The sequence below is a fragment of the Aquila chrysaetos genome, chromosome 4 (assembly GCF_900496995.4).
Source record: "Aquila chrysaetos chrysaetos chromosome 4, bAquChr1.4, whole genome shotgun sequence".
Classification (NCBI taxonomy): domain Eukaryota; kingdom Metazoa; phylum Chordata; class Aves; order Accipitriformes; family Accipitridae; genus Aquila; species Aquila chrysaetos.
The window spans coordinates 58,428,444-58,445,243 of NC_044007.1; the positions used below are offsets into that span (position 1 = coordinate 58,428,444).

At 38.7% G+C, this 16,800-nt stretch overlaps 1 protein-coding gene across 5 annotated transcripts in view; it reads right to left on the reverse strand.

Annotated features, from left to right (window-relative positions):
• SPIRE1 (spire type actin nucleation factor 1) overlaps positions 1–16,800 on the reverse strand; it is a 133,764-nt gene that overhangs the window by 15,587 nt on the left and 101,377 nt on the right. For 3 of the 5 annotated variants that reach the window (XM_041123179.1, XM_041123176.1, XM_041123178.1), the window contains exons 7-11: positions 16,710–16,796; positions 16,195–16,324; positions 12,528–12,569; positions 5,332–5,495; positions 242–332 (exon numbers count right to left, since the gene is read on the reverse strand). In XM_041123179.1, the coding sequence (XP_040979113.1) occupies positions 242–332; positions 5,332–5,495; positions 12,528–12,569; positions 16,195–16,324; positions 16,710–16,796 (514 nt within the window). The remainder of the gene's footprint in view (positions 1–241; positions 333–5,331; positions 5,496–12,527; positions 12,570–16,194; positions 16,325–16,709; positions 16,797–16,800) is intronic. The other 2 variants (XM_041123177.1, XM_030011831.2) reach the window with 1 other exon arrangement.

Here is a 16,800-nt window from a genome sequence, read left to right on the forward strand (position 1 = left end):
GATTCTATGAAGTATGAAACCTTCTGTTTCACAAAGATACCCACATATAGTGGGGGCTAATGCCTTCCAATCGTTAATCACATTTGACCTATTCAGCAGGTTCTAGGGTTCAGCTTTGGAGATTTATTCCATTAACAACACTCAGCTTCAGCTTTCTATAAACGCTTCAGACAAAGTTCATAGAACAGAAGACAACACAAGTGTGCAAAAGCAGCCACTGGGCTCTCTCATCAAAACTCACTCTTTCTGCTGCTGGTGCCTTCTTGAGAGGGGTCTTCCACTTGTGAGGGGGAGATGCTGCTGCTACTTGCTGATTTGTGCACTGATTCCTCCTGTGTGGCAAAAGGAAAAGAAGCAGAATTCCTCAGGGATTGTTTTTTCTTCCCTTACTGCTTCTTAGCACACAGAAATCACAAACTATCAAAGGTGTTTTGTACCATGCAATCACTCAAAGTCCTAGAAGAAGTCCTGAGAAAAACACTGACTCTGCACTGCACTGAGTAAATGGAATTTTCAATGCTCAATTTTTTTTAGAAACTGGAATATATGGTACATGGTTGGAATTCAGTGTATTTAACTATTGCATGAAAGAACGAGATCAGAAGAGAGGTGCATGAATCCATTGTAGCCTGTTAATTTTCCTTATTGTATTCAAGGACTTCTAAGGATTTGCAGCTACAGCAGATAGGTTAACTCAACTTTATATCTCACACTAGCAAGGAATCAGCACTTGGATTTCTCTGGTCTCCAAAGGAATGAGAGCCAAACATACAAGTGATTCAGGTAAAGAGAAATTAATCTGATCTCCACTGCACTGTTCTCTAATCCCTAATCTGGGTGCGTTTCTCCTTTCTTCTGTATTTAAAAGAAATCTCATTCATTGTATAAGCATGTTTCATCACAACAGCCAAGAGCAATTCCTGCAAGATGAATGAAAGTGAAATGGGCTTTGACGAACACCTTTCAGCTATCTAAAGCATTATGCCACCCCAATTATTAAATCCTTTGCTTTCACCTAAAACCTCTGTCTTCTGCCACCAGGTACCAGCAAGATACAGATCATCACAGAGCCTCCCAAAGGAACAGAGCTGAAGGACGGAGTGTGAATACTTTTAACCGAGGAGACTTACATCATTTAAGTTGTCAAGATTTACAGATCAAACAAGTGACCAGCTCTAAAACCCAGCAAGTGGCTGAGCTGCTCTCTCACTGATTTCCTTAGTTACAGGAATTGCAAGCGGAAAAAACCTCCACTGGCTCCACTTACCTTCTTTGGTAACAGCAAGTCAGAAAAGAAAAGCTGGCAGGATCACCTCAATGAGCACCATGCATCACAGGAGAGAGGCCTCCACAAATTCCCATCAGGTGATCTGTACTTTATGCTCAGCCCAAGGGTACGCATTGTATGTGACAACACTGTGATGTATACTGTTTCCATGTATACGCCACAACACACTATTCTGCAAAGGGACTCAAACCAGCTCAGATCCCAAAACAATATATTCACTTTAACATATCAAGTGTGACCCCACAAAACCATTGTGATGGGAAGCTTGTAGGGAAGTTTGAGTGGCACATTTAGCTACATCAGCTGTTTTACTTCCAGAAACCAGTACAGTTTAGCTACAGAGCTAGCTCAGATACCTTTGCATATCACTGCTTCATGCCACATGGTTGCCTTAAAAGACCACTGGAGAACTTGAAAGACAATCGGATGCACTGTTCTTTAGAAGGAGTGCAACAGTGTTCACAAGTCTAGAGTTAAACATTTAAATTTTCCGAAGGAGAATAACCCCGGTACAAAGGGAACTACTAAAATTTTCACTTTGTAGAAGTCAAATTCTTCTGAGTGGAAGATTATTTTCCCATTGCCAGAAAAGCTAACGAGCTAAGGTGAAGAGCTAAGCCGTCAATTAAAAAAACATAACCATGGTGCTGTGCTGCTCGTTTTTATGAATGAAGAGCAGTCAGGGCTTCAGAGAGGGCTTTTTAAGGAGCCGACGGGGGGAACAGCTGTTTCTGGAGCACAATCCCAGCAACCCTTGCTCTAGAGAAGCCTCTTGTTCTGTGGGACCCTACCAAGTCCTGACCAAAAATTGTAAGTGCTACAGTTGTCGGCATCTTATGCTGTAGAGTTTTACAAAAGACTGAATCACGATTCAAGCAACAGTCTATGTGTTGAGTTTATTTAAATGACTTTCTGGGGTTTTTTTTGTTCTCCTTTTTCTTCCATTTTTCCTGTGTCTGAAACACTGGCACAAAGAGAAGAGAGACAAAACAAGGTGCACAACTGAAATACCAAAAGCATATATATATATATATATATTTTAATGTAAAACTGTAAATTAGGGATTATAGAAATGTTTCACATGTCCATCTAATTTTGCTAATTGCCACCTTTCAATGGAAAGAAGCTATCTACCATTCTTCATGCCACTTCTGAACTTGAGATGGACATGATGTCTCGGTCACATGTTGCAAAGCTAGGTAGCACACAGATATCTCCATCTTGCTCCCATTTTTGTGAAAGATTTCTAGTTACTTCATCAGTAATGGATGAACACTGGCTATGCCAGTGGCCTAGGAGTCTCGAAAAAAACAGAGTGAAAGAAATGGACAAAAATAGAGAGTAAGGGACTTCTCTATGGTAAAGACCTACAAGAAAGATTCCAGGAGCCACACTTCTTATTCTAAAGAATGAGATGGAATGAAGTGTCAGAGCCAATGGCTAAGTATAAAAAATAGTAAGTATAAACAACCAACCCAGGGAGAATGGAAGCCAGAAGCATGTTAAATTTGACATATCACCCTACTTAGACAACAGGTGTTCCAGGTTTGTAATTTCAAATTACTTTTTTTGTGCTCAAACACATGCACTGAAAATGCTATTACTGCCCTATGATTTCTCAAACATGGAAAGATTTTTTGAGAATGAAATCTTGTGTAGCAAGTACTGATAAACCATTGTATAAATTTCTTCATATCAATACAATAACTGTTGGCTATTATGGTAGACTATCTGACATTTTACATCTGAGGTTGGATCAACCCAACATCTGGGACTGCGCACTTCTCCACAGAGCGCTAAAGAATTAGAATTTTACATGTATGGAGAAAGCTGCAGCTTTAAAGGCATCACCTTAAAACATCTGAATATGTTACTGACATGATTTTTGTCCGGATAGCTGTACCTTCATTAGGAGGATACCATTTTTATATCTGTATCAAAAATCACTATTAGATTGCTACTTCTCTTTGCCACACAAAGCAAAATGGCACTTCCTGCTCCCTCTCTGAAACTGTGATTCTAGTGGTGATGCAGAAAAAAGCAAGGACAGAAAGCAGGAATGTTTGTACAATATTCATCCTTGCCAGCAAATGGGCATAGGGCTGTACTAGTGGCTGGCAACACTGTGTGTTGGGGTGTAGTCTGCATCACAACGCAGCTGAGAGAAGAACAAAGGGGATGCAGGGGGAAGAAAATGCATCTTCATCATAGCTCATTTGGAGGTCCACAGCTCAGCAGTGCAGATATTTGCAGCCTGTAATTTAGGGCATAACATAGTCATAATTTAACTCCCAGTAACTCTAAATAGGTTAAGCCCAATTCAAATTGCAGGCAAAGAGTTGGCTGAGTCATTTATAGGCAATCAGGACAACACATATGCTCTTCTGTGTGTTATATACAAGGTAAAAGTCATTTTGACAGAACGATCTTCACTTTCTTTAAATGTTCTGTGTCCCACCCTCTTCGTCAGCTCAGAAAATTTCACCCAAACTCCCTTCAGTTTGTTTATTTACACTACTTCAGCACTGTTTCTGAGCCCCAACCAGTATTCTGCTGAGCATCTTAATCGTTTTAATTGCTTCACCAGCTACTTCTGTTGACTCCAACCAGTACAGCATCTGTTCTCTGTGACAGCTCGATGTGGCTGATTTATTTTCAATATATCTTCTCCTGTATGTTCCAGAGCTTATTCTATATGACTTTGCTTGCCTACACAGTATTCCCGAATCAATAGTCAGACATCTTATTTTTCCCTCCTACAAGGATCACTTCACATTTGCCTTTACAGAATTTTCTTTTACTGACTTCTGCTCATTTTTCCGTGTGAAATATCATGCTGCGTTAGCTTCAGGATGCACAGAGCTACAAGCTGGGAAGCTGTAAGTTCAAGATCCAACTCTTATTGACAGGTCTTAATATTCCTGCATCCTGCCCAGCTTCATTCATATTAACAAAACCTCATATAGCCCCTATTGTAATTTTAAAGACTGCTGAGAGGTTTCAGAATGCAAATCTCTTCTGCTTTCAGAACTGATGCACCAAATTATGCACCCACACAAGTCACCCATAGGATAGGCCCTAATAACAAAGAGGGCCAACCTTTCACAGATCAAGAAAGTATGCAAAGAGATAAATTTCTCCCCATATATATTTCTCCCCAGCCTCCTATCGTTCAGCTTAGACGCCTTTGTAAGCACCCTGTCAGGAAACCCCTCCTTCCCCATTTACTAGAGAGAAAGAGAGTCAGGGAAGACTGCCTTCCCCAGGCTAAAATTAGCCTCTGTGAATAAACCCTGCCTGCATGTGCTTTCCAGACAGCTTAACTTTCAGAAAGGTTCAAACTCAATTAATAATACTACTGGTCCAGAAGACAAAGCTCATTCTTGAGGACGTAATGTCAGAACTTCTTGAGGGTCATATATAATGCAGCTTTTAAGCTAGAGAACTTTTTTAAGCTTTTGCCTTTTCTATGCTTTTTTAAATCTTTAACTGTCCATTTGAGAGAGGATGGATTCAAAGTTGTTTCTCCATCTAAGTGGTATTTGCTTGTCCCTATCTGTGAAACATTTGTTGGGTGTTACTTCCCAAGCCTATATAGCAAACTAACGCACTGACATTTGCACCAAACTGCAAGCCCTCTGGCACAGCTGATGCTCTTTATTTAACAGCTGGTACGGTAAGGCTGGCCTCACATCTGAGTCCTTTAGTGACAGCTCCTGCATGGGTGCCAGAAGGGTGCAACACATTTGCCTGCATTCCCAAAAGCATAATTGCTACATATACACTGTGGACAGATACTGGGCATTTAGAAAAATAAGTAAATACTGGGTTTAAGGCCAAAATTAGCATTTAACCTTTTAAAAGAATCTTCTCATTTTTAAGGTCTGATCTAATATTTTTGAAGTTCTGTGGGCTGACAAAGCAGTCATGGAAAATTCAGATGATAACCTGCAAAGTCACTTCTCAGCTGATCAGTTCAGCAAATTAAGGAGCAAGACTCAATTCTGACAAATCAAGAAGCAAGTTGTGACTTAATTTTTTACCTCTGAATCTGAGCTGTCAAGTTCAGCCAACGTGGGAGCCTTAAGGAGTCTCTTGCGTTGTACTGTCACTTGTGTGGCCCCATTCTGCTTTCCTTGTGGTGCCAGGCCACCATTCACTACAGAGGCATCCACTAATTTTCTTCCAGCCTCTGGCGTAGATACATCTAGCAAAAGAAACAGAACAATTGGTATTTAAACCTAATTTTTATTTTGCCTTCTCAAATCTTACTGTCAAGGCAACATACACAAAAAGAAAAAAGTCATTGTGATAGTTATATGTGTGCAATTATTTTACTTTAGCAATACATTGCTCAGAGAACTACAGGCAATGGCTTGTGGTATAGAAGCAATATGAAAGAATGAAAGCAGTGGAAAAAGCAGCAGTGCACAATACTGAAAAACCAACCTCAGACCAACACCAATCAACTTAAAAAAAAAAAAAAAAATCCTGTGTTAAACCGAAAAATATTCTTCCTTCAACTTATAGTCTATAATTAACTATATAACAAGTATCAGAAGAATGCACAACCGTATCTGGACAAGTGGGTTTCCAGTGAATCTGAAGGCAACGCCACACAGAAATTAGAAGGTTTAGCATGGAGTAAACCTACTTTTTCCTGTGAGGACAGAATTACGTTTAATTCTGCAGTATACAGAAAAGGAATGAAAATGAGCTAAGTAACTAGCATTCATCAAAAATATGCACAATTCTTAGGCTTGCATGGTCATTTGTATTAAAAATATGTCTGTGATGTCAAATCTTCATGTAACAGCAGAAACATGAGGCTCCAGCTCTATTTTCATCTACATGAGTTTTACAAGGATGTAACTCCACTGAGTAAATTACTCGGGATTTCTGCCAGTGTGCAATGAAGATGCATCTCGGATAACGTTAAGCATTGGGTCTGCTGTGCTTAGCCTAGCTTAGCTTAGACATTAAGATAATGACCTAGGCTTTGATATTTTAAGGGAGCTTAGAGTTTGGTCTAATAAATCAGTTTTATCCCTGTAAAAGTACAAAGTGCAGTATTCCAATCTGAAGAAAATTATGTCGGAGGGAGAAGGAAGAGAAGCTTTTAATCTCCCATTTGCATGTATGCCTAAGCATCTGGTCTTTCTACAAATGTGTTTTTCTACTCATATAATTATAGGACTCCTTCCCCAGTCTTGTAATAACAAGGTACCTCCAGGTATTTTAAGGCTAGGGTAATGACAAGTTATTACTCCTGTTTTTATATATGGTGAAAAGAGGCACAGAAGGTCAAATGACTTGTACCTTAGGTTACTGGGAGGACTATGACAGAGAAATGATATCACCCAAATATTCCCAGTGCCAGCAATCCAAGTACTCACACATGGTTCGGAGTTACTTACATAGTTGCCCTGGTATAAACAGACACAGTCACTGCTGCTACAACACAGTTTGCATTGATAAAGGCTGTTCTTGCACTAGGTAAATTAAAACTACACAGTCTAGATAAAGCCTCAGTTGCAGTAGTAGTTCTGTTTTACAACATTCTCACTGGAGCAGCTATTGAAAACGAGTAAGAAGAGGAATAAGTTAAATCAATATATACTTTAAAGAATTAATTAGGTTATTGTTAAATGCTGGAAACTGAGCTAGAAAGGACAGGGGATGTATTATAGTTCCTCTATAAATCATACCTTCAACTGGGAGTATAAGAAAAGGTGATTATTTGGACTATTAAAGTCACGGTGACATTCCAAGCTTATGAATGTGTGTACTACAGTGTTATTACTGCCTTCAGGTCCTCCCTACAAAGAGTTGCAATCAAAGACTTAGACTCTCTAACCCTTAGTTCCTATCTTCAAAGGCTTTGCTAATGGGTGTCCTGACTAGCACTGTGGCTTATAGGTCATGGGTTTTTTTTCCTCCTAGATTTCTGCGAGTACAGCATGGGCGTCCTCCACATCAAATGCATTCCTGCTCTAACAGCTGCTCAACACAGTCCCAGAAAGCAACAGCAGGAAAACAAAAATTGAACTGCCTCACCTCCCTGCTGCCAATACCATTTCTTGAGACCTCATAATTAGCTGGCATGCAGTTGATTGAAGAAGCTGTTTCCCAAATGAGGAAGAGAAAAACCTTTGATTTCTTTTGATTGCACAGGGCAGCTCCTGAACAGACCATCCAATGAAGCAGCCCCAGCACCACCAACACAAGGTGTCCCTTCTCCCAAAAACTTCCTGGGTGGTGACTCCCCCGCCTGAGGGTGAAGAATGGCCTGTAAGTACTGTTGGAATCAGTGGGAGAATAAATGATGTGAAGGCCAACAGTATTGCTCTCCGTCCAAAAAAAAAAATAAACACATGATAAGTCTGGGGAAAGGAAAGAGGAGGGAACATCCACCAGACATCCCCTAGCACTATGGGAGGTGATGCAATGGATATCCAGGGTACAGCATAAATTGTTTTCTGTTGGGGTTTTTTTTGTTGTTTTTGTTGTTGTTGTTTGTTTGGGGTTTGTTTTGTTTTGTTTTCTAAGAATTTAGGCCCAATTTCTTTAGGCCCCAGAAATGGAAATTTCTGATCCATTTTGGAGGTAATTTATGTAGCCAATCACTATCTACAAAGCCTAAACGAGTTGTTATTTAAATTCATATGTGTATGAGTTGTTCATACATATTGTTGAGTTGTTCGTATGTTGGTTTATAAGTCTTCTTGAAATACCGGAGAAGTTTTAGGTAAATTGAGAAGACAATCCAACATAGTATTTGTTTTGAAGGGCTCTTCAGTAGGAAATATCATTTATCACCATTCTTTCCTCCAAAGAAAAAAAACAGGGGGTTTTTACAACTTGCAAGCACTAAAGAATAAAAAAAAAAACCAAACCAAAAAAGGAAAAAACAGAAAACCATCCAATTTATAAAATCCATTTTGTTAATAGTGCTCAAGTTCAGTTTATCATTCCTGCACTTACAGTACTGGATATACATGAATAAATGGATTGTCATAATTTAAGGAAAAGATAATGAAATTTTACAGTTTCAGCAAACAGATTTCAACAAAAATAACTTGTTCCAAAATTAAAACCAGAATTTGTTAGCAGATAAAGACCAAAAAAGTATTACTTTGTTTAAGCTATTTTAGCGATGTACTCAGGCAACAGAAACATTACTGGGTGGCAAATAATCATACATCATCATAAACAAGATAAAACTAATTAGAATAAACAAGTCAGAAACAATGCTAATGCTTACAAAAATGAATATGAGAGAAGAAATTCATCGACAATTCTTTGAAACAAAAACCTAATTTTTTTTTTTTTTTAATGGATGGTAGTTCACAATCACTAGTTTCATAGAACATCTAAATGTTTTGAAGATTATTCAAATGATATTAAAAAAAGGCTTGTGTGAGTAACAGCCTGGGGTTAAGATTTTATTAGAGAGTCAGACACACTGGGAGAGTGTCATTTCTGTGTGTTTTCAGGCAGCAAGTACAATGAGCAGTATCTGCAAATTGGATTAATATGTTTGGTTTCTTTTGAGTTTCTTCTAAGTTATCATTACAACAGGCAAATGAAAGAAGAGAAAGTCTTGATTTATTACTCGATCTTTGTGTTCACCTTCCCTGACTAGCCTTAAGAAGGGGAGACAAAAAAACCCCACCCTAGGATAATATGAAATATGCCTTTATTTACATGTAAGATTACATCTCTTATGAAACAAGGAATTAAGCAGACCACAGATTACATGCAAACCACAGAGTCATGTAACCATACGCTCTCTGCCTCCTAACCAGCTCTCCTTGGCAAATAATGACAACAGAAACCTGAATTTTGTTCTATACAGCAAATCTACTCCTCCACCTTACCATTTTTTACACTGAGTTTAAAAGATGGCTAAAATAGATTTGCAGAATTAATATAGGTTTGCTTTTTGCTAGTTATGATGATGATAATATACTGGGAAAGATTACATAATGAATAATGGTAACAGACATGTGCTGTTCCTTTCAATGGACATAGACGTTGAAGTCAAACCTGAGAACTAATAAACCAGTATACCAAGCTGCCAGCCTTTTGCTGGTGTTTGCATCACATTTATTATTGTGTTATCTAAATTAAGAGATTACCAGGGCCTGGTGGAGTTCCTTCCCCACACTGGTCTAAGGCACAGATCACGTAAAGCCAACAGCGATACACACCACCTCACAGAGTTGGGAACAACAGGAATAATCCCTGTGAAATTTGGGTTTAAATGTTCCAGTTTCCCTTTTCTTCTCTCCCTGAACCCCCGCTGCCCTCAAAACATACAAACTGTTTCTGAAGTAACAACTCCAAGGCAGCCACGCATACAGCTTTGAGGGAAGAATTTGAGTGTTAAGAGTGGGAATGACTGATCTTTTGAGCTGCATTCAACACAGTGCATCAAAATTAGTCTGCTTTTAAGCTATTTTTTTATTAGAGGAAGTAGGCAATGACTGCCCTGGTCCCTAGTCAATACCTGAGTACCTCTCGGATTACTCTCATTGCAGGTGGATACTACTTGCTCCTTCTATTCTACCAGTAGGAAAGAGCAGTGTAAAAGGAGGTCCCAGGCACCCCTCCTCTCCTCTTCAGGATAACAGCAGGCAGATGTGTGGAGCCAGGCAGTGTGACATACCAACTACACCAGCTCGGTGCCAGCAAAAGTCTTCTCAGAATTGGTCTGCATCATCCCAGTCGCAGACAGCAAGCATAATATAAGCCTGCACCTGTCATTTAGCACTTAGCAGGAAACACTTCTGTTTTTCAGCTGGTTTGTGTTTTTTCATGACAGCAATTCCATCAAGCAGAGAGCAATGAAAGCAGTGAAAAAGCGAGTATGTGGAAACAGTGATGAAAGCACAGTATAGCTTCCCTGCCTCCAAAATAATGAAAAAAGTGAAAGCACGCAAAGCAACAACATTCAAAACTACCACTTACTATCAACATCCCAACCCATCTAATTCATCTGTACTGCTCATCTGGTGTCTCACATCTACCTAACTGGAATGTTTTAATCATCCTGAATTTACTTCTAAAGACAATTTATCAGATCACTCAGTCACGCCATATGATACTACTTGCTGAGAACCACATGACTTGAAAAACAAAACCAATCACATTTGGAAGATGGATAAAGAAAACAGGAAGAGTTCTTCAGTGGTCAGTCAAAAAGAGCAAATCCAAGTACAGTACAGATTGCTATGAAGCTACTTCTTTAAAATAAAAACATTATGGTAATGAATTAATGGGTTATGAAGGGAGCTTTTATAAAATATTGTTTGGATTTAAACAAATGAGGATGTCTCAGGATTCTTAGAAATAAAAGGCAAAAGAAGAAGCAGACAGACACATGTAGAAGGACAGATCTGAACATTTCCCTTTTGCTGGTCACTGGCACACTCAGTTTCCTAGTCTTAAAACTGAAGGAACTTCTGGCATATCTGAAAGTAGCAATACTTTCTGAAAACTGAAGTTTGCCTGTTTATGCTATTACCTGAAGCCCTGGGGACCCTTCAGCTTTCAGTGGAGTAAAACATGATACCAAGTACCTATATAATTTGAATCCCACCAGACTACTGTAGTAGCTGTACAATACACCATGAGTGTAAGGTTTCACAAAAGGGCTTGAGCTGGATTAACTGCTTGCTACCACCTCTGACTGGTTCCTTCCCATCCACCCATGCTCATCACCTGCCCTCAGCCAGCTCTCTGATCATCTCATCAGGTAGTAAGCAGGTTTAAATCACTAAAAGAGCAGAAAACCAACCTGGTAAAAAAATAAAAGTATTTGTTCCTGGGTTACATGAGTTTAACCAGGTCATCTTGTGAATAAGTGAGCAGGACTGGCACAGAGCAGGAGGGGAATCACATGCTTAGAGGGGAGCTTGGGGAGGAAGGGGAGCAGCTAGAGACCCTCCTCCCCTCTTGACAGCAGCAAGCTGTTTGTTTGGCTCAGCCAGAACATGAAGCCTCGTTCACAGACAGGCCACTTGTGAACTTCACTGGCATACTACAAAACTATTGCATTTTTTATATTATGGTAATCAAAAAACTTCTATATGGTCTTTCTAGTTCACAATATGCTAGCATTTCAGTCAGATTATGCCTTTCTATGGGGAAAATAACCACATGGAGAAACAGAGGGTGAAACTCTGCAAAAGTCCCAGATGAGATGTTTCTATGTGCAACTGGAAGGGGGAAGGTACAGCTGCTGTTGCTTCTTCACAAAATGAGAGCATGGATTTATTGGGAAACTGTTTTTCTCGGGAGTCACCTAGGGGAAATTAGGTAAGAGCTAGCATAAGAGCGCTCCTCAGCGGACAAACCTTTGAGGCTAATGTAGAATATTTCCAACCTCAATGATGGGAGTCTTTGAGCCTGAGCATCCTGGAAAGTTAGTGTACAATGAGGGAGGAATGAATTTATTTTCTGGCTAGTAGGCACAAACTCTCTCTAATGTTGCTGTCTCTGATGTAGAACATATTCATATAGTTACTGCATGTCCTAACTAATGGCCCACCAAGAGGAAACTTTAAATTTGATATTAGATAGTTGATGAAATATCAGCTATCGAATCCTCTGTATCAATCCTCAGCAAACCTTAGCAACTTATTTTGCTAACCAGTGAAGAAGGAAGGTTTAGCCTCTTTTGAATGAACGTCTTTGATTTCACGACTCACAAAGCATTTACTGTAAAGACACTCAGTAGAACTGACAGTTCCTTTCTAGATTAGTATTCATGGGTGTATTTCATTAAATCTAGAAAGGTAGACAAGTTCAAAACTAGTTTTTGGATCCTTGTGAGAAATGAAGTACTGCAAAAGATGGTCTAGTCAAAAAGCGAGTGTAAAGACACAAAGGTCAGATTAATAAATAAGTAAATCAGACTTGAAGGTAACACTGTATTCTGCAATCCTTTCTAGAGTTTGGAATAGCTCTGGGCCACCTTATTTTGGCTATTTATTTAAACAGAATTTCAGCACTCCATTTCAGATGAAATACAGTTGTTTCCTATACCTAGGCATCCTTTTGTGGCAAGGGAAATGTAGGTAATAATAAATAATTTATTTTCACTTTTATTTTCACTGACCATATCTTGGAAGAATCCCTTCAAGTTTCTTTCTTAAATGGGAATTCAACAAACAGATGGAACAAATTTCACAATAAGCACAATAACCACGTCAGGTGTTGTTGCGCCTTTTACCTGACAAGTCAAAACTGTAAGACATGCTAAGTGGCCGCATTGCTGTAAAAAAGAAACAAAAACAACAAAAAGAAAACGATTCAGCTATTAGAAAAGCAGAGGGGTAATGAAAACAAAAGATTAACTCCACTTGAGACATTTTGGATTCTGTTGCCTAAATCCAAAATGTGTCAGACATGCTATTGCTTTACTGTAGTAAAGCTCAAAGTCTGAAAACTACAGTAGCCTAAATGGGACTTGTAAACAGAGCAATTATAAACATATTTGTATAGTTGTAGAATGAGATTTTTTGGAATTCCATAAACCAAATATCAAAACAAGAGGCAAGTATCTTAAAAATGGAATATTTTCAATTAAAATGCCAGGAAAGAGAGAAAGGGGAGAGGGAAAAGAGAGAGAGAGAGAGGAGAGAAAGAAAGAGCTGACAAAAATTTGAAAGTACAAAGCCACATTTCACACAAGTTTCAGTGACCTGAAATAAAGATATTTCTAATTTTTTTAAGCATAATCTCCAATGATTATAATTAAACTAATAAAGAGAGACACTCGAGCTAAGCTTGAGCAGTAGTTTCCTTGAAGAGGATGGAAACAAAGGCCCAACACAGTGTGATTTGTGCTGATTCTTGTTCTTTTTAAAAACCTTAGGTGGACTTAGCCTTTAAAATGTATCCATAATATTATCCTCTTCTTTCTGGGCCTCTAACCATTTTATTCCTAGATAAGAAAGTGGTCAGATGTTCTTTATTTCTGGAAAGACCTATCTGTATTTCCAATTAAACAATGTAATTCAGGGAGCAGACACTCAAAATATTTCTCAGCTGAAAAGAAAATTTCAGTGCACTAATCCAAATAAGCAGGCCAAGCCCAGCAACAAGAATGTACAAGAAGACATCAAAACTGACATCAGCTTATCTGTTTTACTTGACAGGTGATAAACGTGCAAGTTGGTATGAAAGGGCCTGTCAGCCACATGTACCACTGCATTAAAAGATGTTTAAAAAAGTTTGTTCTGGGACAAGTTTTGCTCATAAGAATAAATCTACGTGGTGAACGCAGCAGGTGGCTGTCTCAGATCCAAATTTGGGAGTCAGGGTTTTTTTCCTGTAGTTCCTTAACTAGACAACATCAGCCACAGAGAACAGCCACAGAAACAGTATCTAAATCCCTGTGCAAATGTAGCATAAAGGCAAATACATTTTAAGGCATAAGGGTGTTTATCACCTAATGTTAAGTCCTCACTGAAGGTTGATAAAACATGTACATGAAACAAAGTTTTCTCCAAGCTCCATGAGCTCAACTTGCTTGAGTTACAAATCCATGCTTTTAGTTAAAAGGACGTGTACCTCAAGGCTGTGTTCGTCTCCATAGCTTACTCTGATGATTTTATGAGGTCATTTCAAAGCTCACTCCAATTCCTCTATTCAAACCTCTCCCCTTGTAAGAACAGCTACCAAGACTACATTACCATTTCCAAAGAAGTTTTAGATTGAGAGCAGCCAGCCACAGGCTGGCTTTTCTCAGTGGCAGCTCAGGGTAGAGATGATCTTACCTGTACACGTGTTGTGCAGAGCAGAGAGACAAAGCCTGGGGCTGCTGGGAAACACATGCCATAGGTCCACCCATATCGCAGAGGAGGAACTGCAAGAGTACAGCTCCCCTCACCCCAGCAGTCAAGTGTCATTGTGCTCTTGACTGCTATAAACTGAGCAACAACGAATAACTCTGGGATATGTGCAACGTACCTTATGCTCCCAAATATTTCACTCGTTCTTTTTTTTCCTTCTTTTTAGTAGCAACAAATATTTCTGTCCAGATGGTGCAAGTGTCCCACATGGTGTTTCTACTTAGATTTATAATCCTTAAACCTCATTATCTTACATGTTGTTACACTAAATTACATTCAGTGGTCATCTAAACTATATGGCAGATCTATTTGTACCATACTGAATGTCACTAGCATTACTCCATTCCCAATTAAGCGCAAATACATTTTATTCTAAAAGAAACTTTGGACATAGCAATCATTTCAATGTGAGAAAGAATAAAACCTCGTATTTCAACATAAGAAAAAATTATCTTCAAGGCCTTTGCTCTTTTTTCTTCTTCATGCTAGCAGCAAATAAACATTTGGGAAATAAAACTTGCATGCATCCCCTTTCGCACCTCCAGTAATATGGCATTTAATCCAAATGACTCACTGGACTGAAGGGGAATTACCACAGTTCCCAAACTCAAAATTTTAATTCTTTAACAGAAAATGAAGAATTGGTGGAAGACAGGTATCCCTCATTGGAGGCCATGCCCTGAAATCAGCCCAGGAAGTCCTAACCAGTAATACTCCAAAATTTAACATTGTTTTTAGAAACTGTTTACTAAATGGGTTTGATGTCATTTATATCAGTCAGAAATTTTGAAGATCTATTAGACCAAATTTGCTGCCCCTGAGAGGACATGATAGTTCCCAGATGGAGAACATTTAAAATACTGAAACTGAATGTCTGAAAGAAAAGTAAGGAATCGTTCCACATTTTTACAAGCTTCCCACATTTGGAAAAATGTCTAGGCCTACTAGAAACATTAACTGATACAGCAAGCATAAACTGAACCCAAACCAGAAACTGGAAGGCCCAAAGAAACAATATTCAAAACATCATGCTTTTAAAAATCCGCCCAAGCATTCACCAAACTCTACCGAGCAGTTCAAAAACAATGCAACAGAGCAAGACTGATGAAATTGTTTTTCTCTGGAGACAATGGGTTGTCACAACCCACTTGAATCTGGACCAGTGCCTTTAAGCACATGTGGCAAGTACAAATATTTTGCAAAAAGCAGCGACAGGAAGTACATACATGGATTATTTCATGCTTTTCAGCCATCAGATGCCACTTTTGCTCTTCAAAACTCCAACTGGTTCAGGTTTTGTGACACAATTAAATACCATGCTCTTAAAGAAATGTAAGTCACAATGCAAGACTGTATTTGTCATGCTTTTGTCATCAGAACCTTGAACTAATGCAAATTGGTGATTGTTGGAAAGCATACTATTTGTATAATTTCATAGTGGGTTGTTGAATATACACTGCAGAAATGAAATGCTTTCCAGTGCAAGTCTGAATTATTTGCCCACTGAAAATATATACAAACACATGTTCCATAACTTACAAAATGAAGCAAAGATTTACATTCAAAACAAAAACAATAGATCCAGCAAACAAAATAAAAGCGGTTTTTAAATTAAAATAAGGAAGTTGATGATGCTAGCAACAGGAAACAAAGAGAATAAAATTAATTAAAAACAGACATGTAAAGAATACTTGCAGATATGTAAGGAATATTGCACTGGGGAGAAGCAATACCCATTCCATTCTGAGCAAATCTAACATTAACTGTCATGTGCAACAAGCCATATAATGCCATTAAATTTATCTAATGCTTACATTAAAAACTTGAAGGGAATCAAGCTGAACCATATAGTATCTTATTTTTAAATATAACTTAGCACAAAGATTGCATAGCCCTAGCAAAGCCTGTAGGTTCTTTCTTTTTCTGAAGGGATGAGAATAATTTTATGTTCCGTGACAACTGCACAGGCATCGCTAATATTGCTGCTTCTTATGTGGGAAGTTTTCTGTGGATGCTGCAGGTAAAAACTAGCAATGTGCTTACCCAGCCTGCTACGCCTTATCTCATCAGGCGAGACTGGACGTAACTTCCTCTCTGCCTTGATTTCCTCCAGTATCCTTTCATGAAGGCTGCGTGGCCGTGGTGGGGTTGGTTTCAGTTTTCTTGCCGAGGCCTCAGGATATAAAGATAATCATATTTACATAAAACAGTGCTTCCTTGAAAGTAGATTTCACACTTTTTTGGAAAAAAAATGTGGAATGTTGTGATATGATTTTACATGCACTCAATTGTAAAGCTCACTTAAATTGGAAAGAGGATTGTATTTTTCCCCAATTCATCATGATTTCCCAGAGATAAAGGGCTTCTGATAATAACAGCTATTAATTGGTAGGTGCAAGATACTACACACTGTTCTTTTAAGAGATCACTTTATATACAGAAGACAAGATTTTTGAAAGCCCATGTCAGAAAACATAATATTTAACATATTCCCTGGACACAAACATGCTTTAAAAAGCCACATTTTTGTTAGGAATGAAGCTCACTGGATTACATACAGGATTTAATGGAGGTCGCGATCGGATGAAATCCAGGATTATTTCATGGGCACTCTTTTTTAATCGAGGTGGAATGTCACCATTGACCTGG